Below are 16,653 nucleotides of genomic sequence, written 5' to 3'. Positions count from 1 at the left end.
ACACTTGTTGCGTGTTATGACTTTATCCCAAAAATGAGAAGGTGTCCGTCTACTACCTGTTGTCCACAGAGTCCTGCCTCACGGTGTCTCTGTGGAAGGAAATCACTCCGTGTGGAAGCTCCCGGCAACACGGTTCCATTCAAACGGATTAAGCGCTGCATGTCCCTCAGAGACGTTTCTTCGACTTTTTCAATTTTTAACTAAAATAAGACGGACAGCTGACACGATTCAGACTCATTGCTCTGGAGCTGCAGGCGAACTCCATTTGATGAGGACACAAAGACGGAATATTTTTTTGGACTCCGACAGTTTGTGTGTCACAACTGGCTCTAATGGCGCTGTAGGTACACGGCACCGGGTTGGATGGAACAGACTGGGTTTATATTCACAAAAAGGGAAAAATAATTAAATATCAAATGAAAAGCTCCACCGACGTCAAGCAGGTAAGGCGATACACACACACACGCACGCGCACGTGCATTTTTTTAACCACTATAGAGCAACAGAGTCTACACCACGTAGTTTGCACGGTGCGAGTGGACGTTCGTAGCCATAACCTGCAGATATATAGCAAATTGGATGATGATGTCAAAAAGCGCCTTACTCCACAAACTCATCTCTCTCCGCCACCACCCGACCGAATGTTTTAGAACCTCGGCGTGTGGGCGACGCGCGGACGTTTGGCTGCCTCTGGTCAAATTTAATCGTTTTTTTCCCACTAATTCCTGCGCCGAATGTGGATCGATATGGATGAAACTTGAACCCCGGGATGTCTGTGACGCCCCTGGTTCTCACGAGACCTCAGACCGCGTCCGTAGCTCCAGCAGTTCTGGACACTTTTAGCCCGAAGAATGGCAAGGAGGATGATAATAATAAAAATCGGAACAATAGCAATAGTGTTCGGATGTGTTATTATTATTATTATTATTATTATTATCAATAATATTAATATTATTATCAATAATATTAATATTATTATTAATAATAATAATAATAATAATAATAATAATAATAATAACAACAACAATAATAATAATAATAATATAGAAAATAAAAATACAATAAACATAAAATAAAAATAATAAAATAAATGCCACAATGACTAGAATACACACAATAAAAAAAATAAACAAACATTATCATTATAGTTTGTAATAGTTAGAAAATAATTTGTATAAAGTAATGAAATTATACTTTTTCCACTGATATCGTTTTATATATATTTACATGCATGTTAAAATAATTTCGCGATAAGCAATGTACATTTATTTAAACAGGGTTTGGCAGAAGTTCTCCATCAAACTTCGACGCATCGTTTCCGCAGACGGTGGGAAATAGGCGACAACAGCGACACCTGCTGGTTTCGACCGCCGGAACTCCAGTTGACACGGAACTGATCCCCGTTGCCACACGGACGTCAAAGTGCGACGCACACGGAACCCGGCATGGCGTCCTTCATCCGTGTCGCGTAGCAGTCAAATACTCGCATCAACTCCTACTCCGCATTAGTTTACTTGCTCCCTTCTTTTCAAATATATATTTTTTGCTCATGTCGTTGTGAATCACTTCGTTGTCATGTCGTGCAGGGCAGTATGCCGCGTCGTCCAGCAGCGTAAGTAAAAAAATACAACAACAACAAGCTCGGATGCTGTTAGCGTCGCTGACATGTTACCTCTCTGTATATGACTTTTATAAACACGCCACTTCAAATAGGGTGTTGGCTCGAGGTCACTCGAGCACTGGCTGTTGAAGTTCTCCTTTCATATTAAATATTTTGCTCAAATCATGCGGGTACACACAGTACACGTGTTATACTATATACGTATGGAAACTTGCACCATTTGACATTTTTGACAAGTGTGTTATTTGCTGACACAGAGATGTGTTATTGATATAGGTTTATTGGCTACTGACATTTCTTTTAATATGTGGTAGTTCGTTTTTAGGGGTCCAGGGAACTCAAATGGTCCTTCAAGAACTTCCAGGGGGTGCGCAGACAAATTGATTACGAGTTAAACTTCACCATTAGAGAATGTGCATAGTGACTGTTTAGATCCTGGTTTCACTGTAGACGGGTATGGAATTTTGGACATATTAATGATAATGTTGGGAGTCCCAAAGAGCAATTCTTATTACGTTTATTTTTATCTTTCCAGCATCGGTTTTGTAAGTTTATCTATTTTACGACCCATTTCTGTTCAGGTTTGGCGTCCACTGCGGCAGCCGCGCGTCCCTCTGTAGAAATCCGTAACCAGCGAAATGAGGTGTTCTCACGCGAGCAGGCCCGGCAGCGGGCACTGTACCCCCGTGTGGAGAAGATAGAGGTGAACCTGCACGGCCCTGGGCTGGACGGCACTTTGCTGGTCATGAACAAAGGAATGTCAACACCGCTCAGCTGCGCTAGACGTGAGTGGATGAGGAACCGGGGGAGAAGGAAGTCAAACGCCAGTACCTCAGCAGGCACAGTGGGATGTCTCCTTTCTGGGATCTGAAAGAATCAGAATCATAATCAGTTTATTTTGCCCGGTACATTTAAATACATATACTAGGAATTTGTTGGGGTGAGGTTTGGTGCGTTTCACTACAGAAGATGAGCATAAAAAAAAAAAAAAAAAGATTAACAGTCTGAAAAAATGGGGGATAGAATGGAATACAATAAAAAAAAAAAAAAGGAATAGACAGAAATAGTCATATATATATATATATATATATATATATATATATATATATATATATATATATATATATATATAAATAAATAAAAACATACAAGCTAGTCTAGTTGATCCTCTCTACAGCCATGCATTGAGCTACACAGATATACACATATAGCCCGTCTATATCTCTGTACTGAACACACATGGATGAAATGGGTGTTGACCTTCTTTCTTAATCTGGGTAAGACGGATGAAAAGCGAATTTCCCAAAAACTGGCTGTATTCCTTTAAAGACAATTGCTACGGATGGATGATGGCTACATGGGTAGATAGTGAGAGTAGATACTTTATTGATCTCCGGATGCACATTTCAGTGTTATAGCAACTTGCATCAGAAAAATAATTTGCAATATACAGTAAAGCTAAAGGTTTATTTGAAGATATAAGCCAGGGAATGTACAATAAACAATAAACATAAACCTAAACTATTTATTTATTTACCAGGTATAATGCACATTAATCAGCATTTCAGTTTCCACATCAATGTAAACGTACCTGAGTTAGCTAATGAGCTAATAATCATCCGTAGTCCCCCCTCCCTAACATAAATGTCTTTGGTGGGAGGAAAGTCGACCACCAGGAGGAAACCCAGGCAAACACGGGGAGAACATGCACAACTCCACACAGAAGAGACCTGGGACGGCCGAGATTCGAACCCAGGACCTTCTTGCTGTGGTGTATCATTGCTAACCACTAAGCCACCGTGCCGCCATTAAAGATTAAAAATGGCTATAACAATAACCGACTGATAGACAAAACAGTAAGTGTAAATCTAGAATTGACAAAAACGATAAAATAAAAGCAAGAATACATGGCACTATATACCAACCTAGAATGAGCTACATTTGTGCTTTTTACTATCATTTGCGTCGTGTAGGGTGAAACACCAGCTTTTTGTCCTTCCCAAAAGATTGACCAAAGATATTTTCTGGTTTTCCCCTCAGACCTGACGGAGTACCACGTCACCAGCTCCGCTCTGGCCGAGGTCGACGGGGAGCTGTGGTCCCTGCACCGGCCCCTCACCCACTCCTGCTCTCTGTCGCTGCTCACCTTCAAAGACGCCGACCCGACGGCGCTCAACCAGGTACACCGCGCCAGCAGGGCGGTGACTCCAGAGTATTTTCTTATTCTTATTATGTCTTATACGCGACTCAGAATTCCGTCAGTGGAATCGGCTTCGGCTGTGCAGCAGGAACAAGTAAATAAAACAAGTAAAAACACAGTGTTTTTACTTGTTTTACAGTCAGTGGACTGACTGTTTTCCATCTTTCAGGGGGGAACCCTTTTTCTTATGTTTTGTTTTGGTTTTTTTTCCCCCCTCATTCAGTTGTTATGATCATTGCTGTTCCATTGTCCTTTTACTGCCTTTTTCTCGCTGTGAATTTACATATAATAAACATAATTTGTTCTGGTGAGGTTTGTTTAAAGCTTCAGAGAAAATGGAGTGAAAAGAACAATAACATGGAATAAAAAGTGAGTAAAAATAAAATAAATAATTGTCCAAAATATACAAATATCCAAAATAATACAAAACAGAATTAGTCAGACATATAAAAATATGCAAAGGATAGATTATTGTTATGGGTGTATAGGGTATAAATGATAAATATTAATTATTACTACTTTCTAACTATGTTATTACAGTATGTAAAGTGTAATACCAGTGCTATTGCACACTTAAAATATACACAATGATATCAGGCTTCCAATGCCAAATCCCATGTTAACAAATGAAAAATAATCGTAACCCTGTGACCACTTTGTAATTTGCATCTCAGCACTGACTTTCTGGTATTTTTCCATCGGAAGTTAAGGTCGGTGAGTTTGGAAACATTGCCAAAACTCAATAATAAATCTTTGCTTTTATAATAGGGAACGTCTTTCTGAGAAGAATACACATCCCAGTCGGGCAACGCTCTGCACACTGTGTGTCGTGGCTTAAAAACAGCCAGTGTAAATAACCCCTATATTACCATTTTTCTCCAAATTTCCCATAAATTCCTGTTAATTGTCCCCAAATGTTTGCAACCCTTCCTCTGCACATCTATGGAGCACGGTGGCCTCCATTTGCCTCCGGAGCAGCCTGAATTATTTACAGGATGGATTCATCAAGGTGCTGGGAATCATTCCTGAGCAGGGTTTGGTCGTTGCTGGCTGGATGGTGTCTGCCTTTCCTGCTGGATTTTCAGTGTTAAATCCATGCTTTCTATGGATCCACGTTTTTTTATGACTAATTCTGACCTCATCACAATTATTGAATGGCTTTTTTTTGGGTTCATTTTATGGCTCTCTCATAATATAAGCCTGTTATTGTACATGATACACAAACGGGTTATGACACCGGCTTAAATTCCTCCAATTTTAACAATTTTACCAAAGCTCAGACTGTTGGGGGGAGTTTTGTTTTATTTTATTTCTTTGAAATAATCTTTAAATGTGGTTGCTCAGTAACCTTTAACTGCTAATCTCCCGCCTCCATCTTGTCTCCTCAGGCATACTGGCGCTCGTGTGCTTCTCTGCTGGGCCAGGTGCTGGAAACAGCCTTTAAGGACGACTACGTGGTGGAGCTCCTCTCAGCCCCGGAGCTCCCAGGTAGTAGTGGTGGTGGTGGTGGTGGTAGTAATAGTAGTAGTAGCAATCGCAATAATAAATATAGCTGCATGCAGCAATACACAGGGTCTAGTTTAGTCGTGTTAGGCACGATTTCCGGTCCGTCTGCTCCTGGTTGTTCGTCTCTCGGAGCAACAACTCTGTGGTCTACACAGTGCAACCCTCCGAATGGGAATGAGCAAAGACGGAAACCAGACTTAAATAACATCGGTTCATCATGTCACAAAGCGGCCCGCTCCACAAACTAATCAAATCGTCTCAAAGCTCTTCTACTTCCGGTAAATTTAAGACAGTTTTTCACTATATTTTTTGCAAAAAAAAAAGGAAAAAAAGACAAGTAATAACAATAACAACAAGAAACCTTATAGTAGTATTTGTACTATATTTTAATTTGAATGGCACCGTTCATACACAACATGGAACTCAATGTGATGGAAGGCAGAAGAATGTAATCAAATAGTAATAATAAAAATGCTAAATGTGTTCATTCAATAAAAATCGATAAGTGCTATATTCAATTTCAGTTTTGGGTCCTCAGTTGAGACCGATTCATCATCCTCCCATCACATCACATCCCCTGGGGGGAAATGACAGCGTCAGCGCAGCACACATCAAATATGCAATAATAAAGCAATAGAATAAAAAATATAACAAAGAAAATGGCAATATGTAAAAATATACATTATATTCACTATAAAACCTAATGGTTAAGTGTACACAAGTGTATATCGCCAAAAAAGGCAATATACACTAATCCTTATTAAAAATCCAAAGAAATAACAAAAACAATTAATATATATATATACTGTATATATTAAGCCCGTAAAAAAATGGGAAGAACTGGTCCTATACAACAGGGGTTCTCAAACGTTTTGGCTGGCGACCCCTAAAGGAAAAAGTCTGTCTCGTGACATCGTTCCGATAGTTAGTACACGTACAAATCTCCGTGGAGTTGGCATCCCGTGTGATTAGAATTTGAATAAAAACGATTTCCATTCATGCTGCATTTGCGCAGATTTGTGCCGTAAAAATGATAATTTGTGCCGCTGTGGTTTTTGATATGTTTAACATTATATTTCATGAGCTGTTATGTAACTTTCCACCCCATCATCGTCCTTATCGCATGAAAATGGTCTTGTTCGTTTGTGCTACGTTTGTGCTGAGGACGACCGCACGTCTCAATTTGTGCTGTGCCGTCTCGCATTTTGACCCGTCGTCCCGCAACCGGACGGACTGTCCAACCTTTTGACAAATTGTCCCGCCTCCCACAACCCGACGGCCCGCATTTTGACCAATTGAAGCTTGTAAACTGTCATATATAAATTTCTACCATTTTGATATTTATTGTCATACATGCTGCGCAGAGAGTCAGCACAGCAGAGGTATATAGGGATGCTCCGTGCAGCTGTGCGCGCGCACACGCACACACACACACACACACACACACACACACACACACGAAAATGTACTACTAAAAACTTCTACATTGTGCATCGAGGGAATAATTTAGCTGAGGGAATTATTTCTGCAAACATATTGTTTGTGAAAAATTATGAATAAAAAAATAAAAAGTTTTTTTTAAACACATTTTCCTTTTTTTTTTTGTGCATTTTCAGAAAATCATCTGGCGACCCACAGAGAACATTTGGCTATATACCTAATGATAAGCATGATATATAAGCCAAAAAATGTTATTCAAAACAAAAAATCAAAATAAAATAAACCTAAAAATGTAAACAGAGTCTTGTCAATAATAGCTCTAAAATGAACAGTAAACGTACACCTCCGCATCAGCCCCGAGTCTAGAACCATTGTGGAAACAAACATTGAAGGATCACGATCGTTCCTCAGCGAATGAGTTTCAGTCGTCATTGCTCCACTTCCTCGAAAGCAATTGTCAAATCCCATTCCTCGGATAGTCTTCACGGTAGTTCAGGGCCCTTTTCTAGAGATTAAACCCCTTCAGTCCATCACCACCATGTTACATAACGCTGTCAGACTCTGCCGCTCATGTTGAACGCCTGATAGAAACGTTTGTCTTTTCTCCGCTGCCGCAGTCGCTTCAGGAGCATTCTGCTACGATGTGCTGCTGGACCCTCGGCTGGACTCCTGGGTCCCCATGGAGGTAAGGTCTTTATCATGTAGTGTTTTCACCCGTCCTTATCTACTGGTGTTTCAACATTCTCGGCTCCCCTCAAACTGCTCTAAACTTTTAACACAGCTAGCGACACATCTATTGAGGTCATTGCAATGTGTTAGTATATATTTACATTTACATTTAGTCATTTAGCAGACGCTTTTATCCAAAGCGACTTACAATTGTTCAAAGACCGACGGACGCAGCCATCAGGAGCAATTAGGGGTTAAGTGTCTTGCTCAAGGACACTACAGCATGCTAGCAGGAGCCTGGGATCCAACCAGCAACCTTTGGATCACTAGACCACCAGCTCTACCTCCTGAGCTACCATCCCCACATTTATCAGGGTTATTCAAGAGCTATTCTAATGTTAGCTCAAAAAAAAAAAAAACCCTCCAAAAAGGGTCTTAAGGTGGATTCGACATCCTTTCAATCCAGGCAGTCAGGCGGTCTTTGATGTGCAGGATTTTCACGGTATTACTGACTCTTTTGCTTCCGTAAGAGACTAGAAACAGTAAGTTGCGTCGCTTCCTACTGGCAAACTGGCTGTAGCCAATGTTACGGCAAGTGGTGTTGAATGTGGATTGAATTTGACGCTACTTCCTGAGTCAACAAACTTACGTCTTTGAACAGGATCCCTAAGTAAGGTAGTAGTAGAAGTATTTTCAGGTGTATATTCAGTACTTGGTGTGTGTGTTTATTGTCCCAGGAGTCGCTGCGCTCTCTGACCCGAGGAGCCCAGCAGCTCATCCAACAGGACCTGGCCTGGGAGCCTCTGGAGGTGCTGCCCGCTGTGGCACTGGAGGCCTTCTCCCACAGCAGGTAGCCTGGAAGTTCTTTCTCCGCCCGTCTTTCCGTCTCGCCGCAAAAATCGGAAAAGGATCGATATTTCACCGGGAACAAAAACTTGAAAACCTAATCACATTTCATCGTTCCAGGGCAGAAAAGCTACTTTCAAATCTATTCCTGGTTAATAACATTGGGGTGACGTGGCGCGTAGAGAAGTTTGTTCAGAAATCAGCGGCTACCTGGTTCGATTCCGGCAGCCTGTCGACGCTGAACCCCTTACTGCTCTCCAATGTACCAAGTCCGTTTTAACCCTCCCTGTCTGTAACTGCAGGTCTAAACAGGAAGAGGTGGAGAGGACGGCAGCGGAGAGCACGTCAGGCACCGTCACGCTCTACAGGTGAAGACAGACACTTACTTTAATGTTTACAACCTCGTGTACTTGGTGTCGATTTCTAGGGCTTGAGTCAAACTCAAAATCTGAATGCCGCTTTGATTTTAAGTTTGACTTAAAAAAATAACAATTTTGGATGATGTTTTTTATTCTACTGTTTTGAAATGCATGCAAAGCCCACAGAGAGCACACACACACACACATATATATATATATATATATATATATATATATATATATATATATATATATAATATTTAAAAGGCTCCTTTGTCTTCTCTCTCATGCTTGGAACGTTTACTGGAAGCTATGGTTCAGCAGATGGTCAACATAGTAGTCTAACCCTGACCTCTATTCAGATTACCTCGAGCTCCGTAAATCTCCCACTCTGTGTCCCCACTTCTAGATGCGGCGACCACGTGCTGCTGAGTGGGCGCCCCCTGGTGGCCAGGACGGGCTTGTGCTCCCAGTACGAGGTGACGGCCCTCCGCAGCCTGGGACAGGGGCCCCGGGGCCTCCACCGCCGAGCGCAGGGCATCTCCCTGCCCCTGCAGCTCCAGGTAGCGTGGAGTGGCTGTGAGAACAACTAGAGACTGTGAGGAGTTTTTAAAATTCACTGAAGGAAAGAAAGCTGAAAACTTCCTTCTCGTAGCGTTTTTAGAGTGCACACATTTAAAAAAGGAAACTCTGTCTGTCTGCCTGTCTGCCTGTCTGTCTGTCTGTCTGTCTGTCTGTCTGTCTGTCTGTCTGTCTGTATATATGTGCCTCTGTTCTCCGATTATCTCGACGACCGTTCACCCGATCTACTTCATACGTGTCGAATTTGGTGCTAATTGGACACGCGACACATGTAATATTAATAAACTTATAATATACGTACACATGTAATACTTAATAAACGTATTATAAACATACAAATGTAATACTTAATAAACTTATAGTAAACGTACACATGTAACACTTAATAAACAGCTATCAGCTAGCCAGACTTTAATCGGCACTTTCATTAAAAAGTCTTCCGTTTTGAACGGGCATGCACTAGTTCATATTAATATAGATTGAGTGATGCCTTGTATTAATGTTAATCCTAACTTTTTGCAGTTCTGATCCAAATGCGTTTTAAGCACAAATTCGGGATCCATCAATATTTTCCTCACTTGAATTTATTCTTACTTCAGGAACAAATTTAGATCCGCCTCGGACCACACGTGCGCGGCATGTTATCGAACCGTTCGGTACGTTCCCCTGCGGCTGAGTACGAACAGGTGAAGCACGTTGTCAGGGTATCGCAGCGGACGTCCACCGCATTGGTGCCGCGTACGGGCGTGGCATGGCGTGCAGTAAGTCCACGCTTCCTGTTGAATCCCGCTGTTGCAGATCCACCGTGAAGGGAACCGAGTCTCGTCGGGTGATGAGCCCTTCTTTTTGTTTTGTCAAGCTTTACAGTTTGACGTTTGGCTGCTTGTTTAAGCTGCCGTCTCCTGCCACCGGCAAATGTTTCCCCCTTCATGTAAGAGTTAAGCTCCTCCCTCGCCGGGAGGTGCCCCTGCTGAAAATAAGTTATTTTACTATTGAAAAATACTGTTTATACCTGTTATACCCAAAAATCACTTTTTTTATCGTGAAACATTTTTAAAATATTATATAAAGTATATAAAAGGATAAATAGTAACAAAAATGTATATTTTAATTATCCACTATCCTTGGACACCTGCCCTCCGATCAGATTAACTTATGTAAATTATAACAACCCACCAATGAACACACACAGCCTTACACTAGATACCAAAGATACCAAAGATAGATACCAAAACCGTACTGTTACTGTGGCCCCAAAACCTTGATACACACAAAACCGTGAGCTTCACTGTACCGTTGCATCCCTTGTACACGCAAATCACAAAGGCCAGTCCTGGGAAATGCGTTGCCGAGCTTTTTGATCGTAGTGTGGCATCCAACGCGTCCAGACCCCCGGCCCGACACAGGAACCAGGTCGAGCTTTTCTTAGGGCGTTTTCGACTCTCCTTAGAAGTGAACGAGACTTCCTGCGAGTTGGTGTTTTTCGCGCTCGTTGTAAAGATTTTGAAAATGGCCTCTAAATTCTCAGACAATATAATAATAATAATAATAATAATTCACATGGTTTCTGTGTTATATCCGTTCATGTGCTGATATTCAGTTCCGTTTTTTAACAGTCTTAAATTGCATGTGAGGGACTTTCTTGTTTAATGACTTTGATTTCCATGACCTCATGACTGGTTCTCTCTCGCAGAGATGTAATGATTTTACCTGATTGGAAGTTTTGTATTTCACTGTACATTTTACATTATGGTCGGTTTAGGTCAGCGGCTGCCAGGTTTTTTTGTGAGCTGCACTTAAGGAGTGGAAAAATGTACACGCCCCCTTCCACACCACTGCAATCCAATTATTTCATCCTTTCCATTAATAACAGCAAAACAGTGACAAAGCAAGTTGTGGTGAACTTGGTTTAAAAAAAAAAAAAAAAAAAACAATGACATTATAAAGAACATGAAGATCCATGTCAAGCCAACATCCAATTTTGTCATCATTTGTTGAGTAAAAATATAAAAAGTAGAAAGTACTAAAAAAATGAAGTATAAACACTGTGTGTGTGTGTGTGTGTGTGTGTGTGTGTGTGTGTGTGTGTGTGTGTGTGTGTGTGAAATGTAGTATTTATTCAGTCACGATCTTAGTTCTGCACCTGCCATCTCTCCCCCGTGCAGTACCGCTTTAACCCCTAGGGGGCAAGCCCCACCCTTTGTGGGGCAAAACGACTGGTTTTGAGAACCATGGCTTGGTGATTGGCATAATGTCTAAGGATGTCTCAGTGTAAAGATGGATAATTACTTAATTTGCCTGTGTTTGCATATTAAAAGCAGAAGTGATGCATTTAGTGTGTATGTGCCCACAGCGTTTCATGTCGCTTCAAACCGTAGGCTTCACCACACCTCTGCTCTTCAGTATAATCTATTTGGAATAACTGCTAAAAGCATTAAATTAGGCGAAAGTACAGTACTCGCATTGTCATATTAGTTATCTTCCCAATGAATATTTGATATATTATGTATGACAAAGCAGCTGCTGTAAGTGGCACTTAGGCTTCTTCCACCTCTCCCAGTAGAGCGTCAACACAAGTTATTATTCTCCTCAGAAAACCTTTAGCGATTTTTAAATAAATCAACAGTGGAGGATGATCTCGGTGCCCCTGACGTATCCCTACATCTGACAACGTCTCACAAGCTCACAGGCCAAATTAAAAACTCAAAATAAAAAAAGCAGTGCCTTAGGATGGCTTTGCCATTTTTTTCACCCTGGCGAGGTCTTTTATGTGCTCCACCCGGCACGTTCTATCAGGATTTTTCAGGCTTTTATTGACTGGTTTGACTGCATCCGTGCTGATGTAAGGGACTAGAAACAGGAAGTTGCACCGCTTCCTACCGGCAATCCGCCGTAGCAGACGTTACACATGGGATGCGCTGTGGCAATTGCGCATAACTTAAATGTGATATTACTGTTACTCATAAAATGTTCACTAAAGGCGTTTTGAACAGTTGTGGGGACTCCGTGAGGGGAACCAGGAGCCGGGGAGGCCCCCGAGAACTCGATTCCTTCAAGGGCTTTTTATCTGCTTGTATTCGCACCGCACTGGAACCCGGAAGTGACGTCAGCCGACAGGGGTTTCAGCGTGACTTCCGTGTTGTGCTTCCTCCGTAGCTTTCACTGATTTCACCTCGTCAGTACGCTAAAATCTGATTCCAGAAAAATTTGAGGCGAGACATAAGCAACGCGGTGGCTGGATCTTCACTCATATTTAGATCGACAAGAGGTCGTTTCAGAGGGGGGGGGGAGTCCCTCAAAACAGCGATGGAAGAACTACAGTCGTTCCTAGTTCCTGCAGTGCAGATGCACAAAGGGGGGGGGCGGGGCGGTTCCTCCAAAACATCTTAGAACTACGAAAAACGTCCTGCGGTGCAAAAACGCCTTAAATGACACGTTGGGACTATGAGTTCCCCCATTTTGAGAAAGAGTGGTAAGTTTCTCCATAGTGAAGCGTTCAGCCAGGCGCTCATGGAACCAACTTGTTTGTCTGTGCTGTTTGTGTGAGGTGAAGACGTCCTTCCGTGTCCCCCCACACAGGCTCACCACACGGTGTGGAGGAAACTGAAGCAGAGGGCGGAGAAGCCGGTAAGCGACTCTCCACCACCCAACCACCCGCCGCCGGATGGCCGACTAATTCCCGTGGCCCCCGGTCCGCGCTCAACCAGCCTGCCAGCCGCGCCCGTTTTAAAGATTTACAAGATCATCTCGGGTTAGATGATCAGAGGTTTAAAAAAATAAATAAATAAATAACAATAATAAAAATAAAACATCTAGCTTCAGCGGCTGGAGCAGACGGTGGCTATTTAGGCTTTAGCCATTGGGACAACCTGAAACCAAAAACTGGAGCCGCGGCACTCGGATTCGAAAACTTCCCAGTATTTCTAAACCTCTCCGGGTACACGGCCTCTCAGTTGTTGTTGTTGTTTTTTTTTATTTATTGAATTATTTTCTCGCTTCTTTTCGCGCTCTGTACCTCGCGACGCCCGCGGAGAAGCTTGACGGGATCAGTCGTCGCCGAGCCGCCGGCGCCCGAGCCAGGGAGCATGAATTCTTCACGTGGAAACTCTGCTCAGGGAAGTTAATTTTGTATGGGGGCCGTCAAGGAGAAATGGATTTGAACGCTGCCTTTTTATTTTTTTTCCCGGTGCCCCCTGGCACGTCACCGATTACATAAGGACACTGATGAATAAATAAAAAAAAAAGAGGCGTGCTCCTCCTCCGTGGAGGACACGTTTGCCTCCGCGCGCGGCGCGGCCCGGTCGCGCCGATGCGATGCTTCCGCCCGGCTCACACCGAGAAGCACCGGAGAATGACGCTGTTATGTACGTTAAGATTAAGACTGGATTTTTAATAACTTCACTTAACTCTTTTGGCATCGCGGTGCACGACTTTTGCTTCTGTGTAAATGCGCGCGGTGCACACGGTTTGAATCCTGTCAACGGCACGGGGCCGTGCCTACGTGACAGGAGCTGTGGATTGGAGGGAAACTCTGGTATCTGGCGATCTAGCGGTCGGCAGAAGCCATTTTCTCAGTTTCTCCACCGGATCGCAATGAAAACACGTGCATGTAAACAAACACGGCACAATATTCTAGCTGATCAAAGGATTTTCCTTGGCGGAGGGCCTCGGGGGCCGGATGAGCTCAAACTCGTCAACGTTCCGGACTCTCGCGCCGCAGTCTCTGGATTTGGCTTTACACCGTCAGACGACGACGACGACAGGGCGACGCAACCCTCCGCCCGACCTGCTCCGCGCCGACGGTTGATCGCCGTCTTCGTCTTGTACGTTGAATCTGCGTCTCCGCTTTGGGGCTGAAAATGAAAGACGCCGACTCTCGCGGCGTGTTTATCTGCTTTAATGATTAAAATTCCTCTCGCTAACGGGGGAGCTGGAATGTAACGTTGTGTGGTTTATTAAACTATATCGATGAATGACTTCATCAGCGGCACGCCGCCACTTTTATTAGAGGAGTTAATTCAACCCAACGAAGCATTTACTTATAGCTAAAATGAAAGGAAATATAAAGAAATTGTAAATTTAAGAATGCAGGTCATAGAAAATCAGCAAAACAAATGGATGAAAAGGATTGATTTTTTAACAAAATTAAAATAGACCAAATAATATCAACGAATAAATGAACGAAAGGCGTAAATGAAGTTTCTAAGTTCCGATCTAAAAACCCTGTAAAACACTATCCGACACCTATTCTTAATCAGATGACGCGGCAGAGGAGTTCTCTGGGGTTTACTTGTGACGGCGTTGCCCCTGGGTGTAGTTCTGCCTGTGAGGGACTCCTGTCGCTTGAGTCCATCCACGACACCGTGCACTTCAGCAGAGAAGCCGCTGGAGGGCGGTGTTGGCGGCTCGGGCCGCTGCAGCCAGCGGCGTCGGCCAGGACGTCCGGTCGTCCCGCCCGGCGGCGGCGGCGGCGCCCGCGGCCGCGTCTCGGCGGCGGATCACAGCCCGTGACGCGGGGGAACCGTCGCGGTCGGTTGGAGCTGGTCGTCGGACGGCGGCTCTCCTGGCGGGTCATCACCAACTCGTTTAAAAAAATAAAAAATGAACTTGTAAATAACTTGGTTGGCCGCAAGACACGAATTACGAAATTATTATTAACTCGGAAGAAATCGTGTTGCTCCGACGCAAAAATATCCAACTTGGAGCTAGTTTCACTGATTCCAGCTATGCGGAACTCAGGCGGAAAAACGTGAGAAAAACTATTAAAAAAAAAAATAATAATAATTAAGATGGGGAAGATCTGTGTTGCGCAGCCACAGATCGCAGGAGGCGCAGTGGGCGACAACGAGGGTGATCCTCGGCGTTGGACGCGTCCTGTACCTGCTGTAGGAGCAGTGGGCAGACACTGAACAGCGCCCGGCGACCCCCTCCAGATCTTTTTGCCGGTGCCTTGGTCGGGGGGGCACCGGCGGCGGTGTCGACCCCTGACATCCACGTCTTTGAATTCGTGGTCCCTTTCGCCGTCTACATGATTGCTGACTACAGCACAAAACGTGTTGAAATTCGTAATTTGTACCGTTGATAAAGAAAACATATCAAAACAAAGCACTTCGCTTCATTCACCCGGAGAGTTTTCAGATCCTCTCCTTTTGGAAATCCTTTCCATGTTAGAAGCAGGTGGGGGATGGGTGGATGGGCTTGCAGCTAACTGATCCCCCTACGGGTCACTAAGTGGTCTCACACCCCGTTGCCGATCTTATCGGGTCTGAACGTCCTCCACCAGGAGGTAAGGGGCCCCGTCCTTGGCCGGAGAGCGCCGCCTCTGACGGTTTAACGACGTAGGTGTAAAGCGAGGATGCGGGTCAGACCGTTCCCCACAAGGAGCCTCGTGTGTTGGAGGCATTATCCCCCCCCCCCTTATCGTGAGAGATCAGGGTTCGACCCACGGACCCGGAATGTCCGAGACGGGCCAAACGAAATCCAGAATTACCAGAGGACGACCGCTACGCCCTAAAAGACGGAACGTGTCTGTCGTCCGGATGGAATTGGAAGTCACGTTTTTTTTTTTTTTTTCTTTTCTTTTTTTTGTTTTTGTTTTTGTCGTTCTGTCCGCAGGTTGAGGTGCCCACGGCCACAGAGGCGACTCCGCCCCCTCCGCCTCCGGCCGGGTCGACGCCGCCTTCCACCGGTCGATAAGCCCTTCGCTCGCACCCTACCGTGTATTTCACCGTCACGTTCCCTCAATAAATAAATGTACAAGAGATAAAAAAATACGTTTGCCGTCGTCTCTGTCTCACGCTGATTCACCCGAGATCGAGATGAAGGTTTTTTCCGGGAACCGAAAGGTCTTCCGCACGTGGAAAAGAATACTGCCACGTGGGGGGGGGTGTATTTCGGAATTCTCAGATTGAACTTTATTCTCAGGAACCAGATTTTCTTTGATCGGAATTTTGCCTTTCATTTTAGGATTCTGACTTTATCCTCTTCCCTTTAAAGAACGATTCCTTGGCTTTGGACGCCTGAATTGTGTTTCGGTTGGAATTGCCCCAGTTTAGTCAAATTCACAAAATTAGCACGATAGCACGATATATTGTATATCGGCCAGTAGCCGTCCCGCCACAGAGCATGGAGCGCTACAGTTATTCTCTAAATTCGGGGCCATCATCCGCCATCCAACTACTCTCATAATAACCAAAAACCTGAAGGAGCAGAGGACTGATCAGGAAGGGTTCTTCTTCTGTGTGTGATAAACTGTCGTGGCAAAGATGCTGGAACGTACACGGTGGAATGAGTTCATTGGTGGACCTTGAACCTAGTGCTGGAAATATATACCTTCCCCCACGCTAAAACGACCAAGCCGCTCAACGCTGAAGTATCCATTCCTTTCCAAAGACTCGGCGTGCAAAACCCTTCAAATATTTACCTCCTGG

General features: G+C 43.9%; 1 protein-coding gene across 1 annotated transcript; it reads left to right on the top strand.

The window, feature by feature from the left end:
* The first annotated feature begins 1,418 nt into the window (after positions 1-1,418).
* On the top strand, positions 1,419-15,996 carry mrpl39 (mitochondrial ribosomal protein L39). The gene is made up of 10 exons (XM_080024385.1): positions 1,419-1,612; positions 2,203-2,406; positions 3,662-3,801; positions 5,210-5,309; positions 7,385-7,452; positions 8,174-8,286; positions 8,585-8,650; positions 9,051-9,204; positions 12,803-12,850; positions 15,839-15,996. The coding sequence occupies exons 1-10, from the start codon at positions 1,576-1,578 to the stop codon at positions 15,917-15,919; spliced, it is 1,011 nt and encodes a 336-aa protein (XP_079880511.1). The 5' UTR covers positions 1,419-1,575; the 3' UTR covers positions 15,920-15,996.
* Positions 15,997-16,653: the final 657 nt, after the last annotated feature.

This window comes from Zeus faber (assembly GCF_960531495.2).
Source record: "Zeus faber genome assembly, chromosome: 2".
In the NCBI taxonomy this organism is placed as follows: Eukaryota; Metazoa; Chordata; class Actinopteri; order Zeiformes; family Zeidae; genus Zeus; species Zeus faber.
The sequence above is the reverse complement of the archived record's forward strand: the minus strand, read 5'-3'. Positions and strand labels throughout refer to the sequence as shown.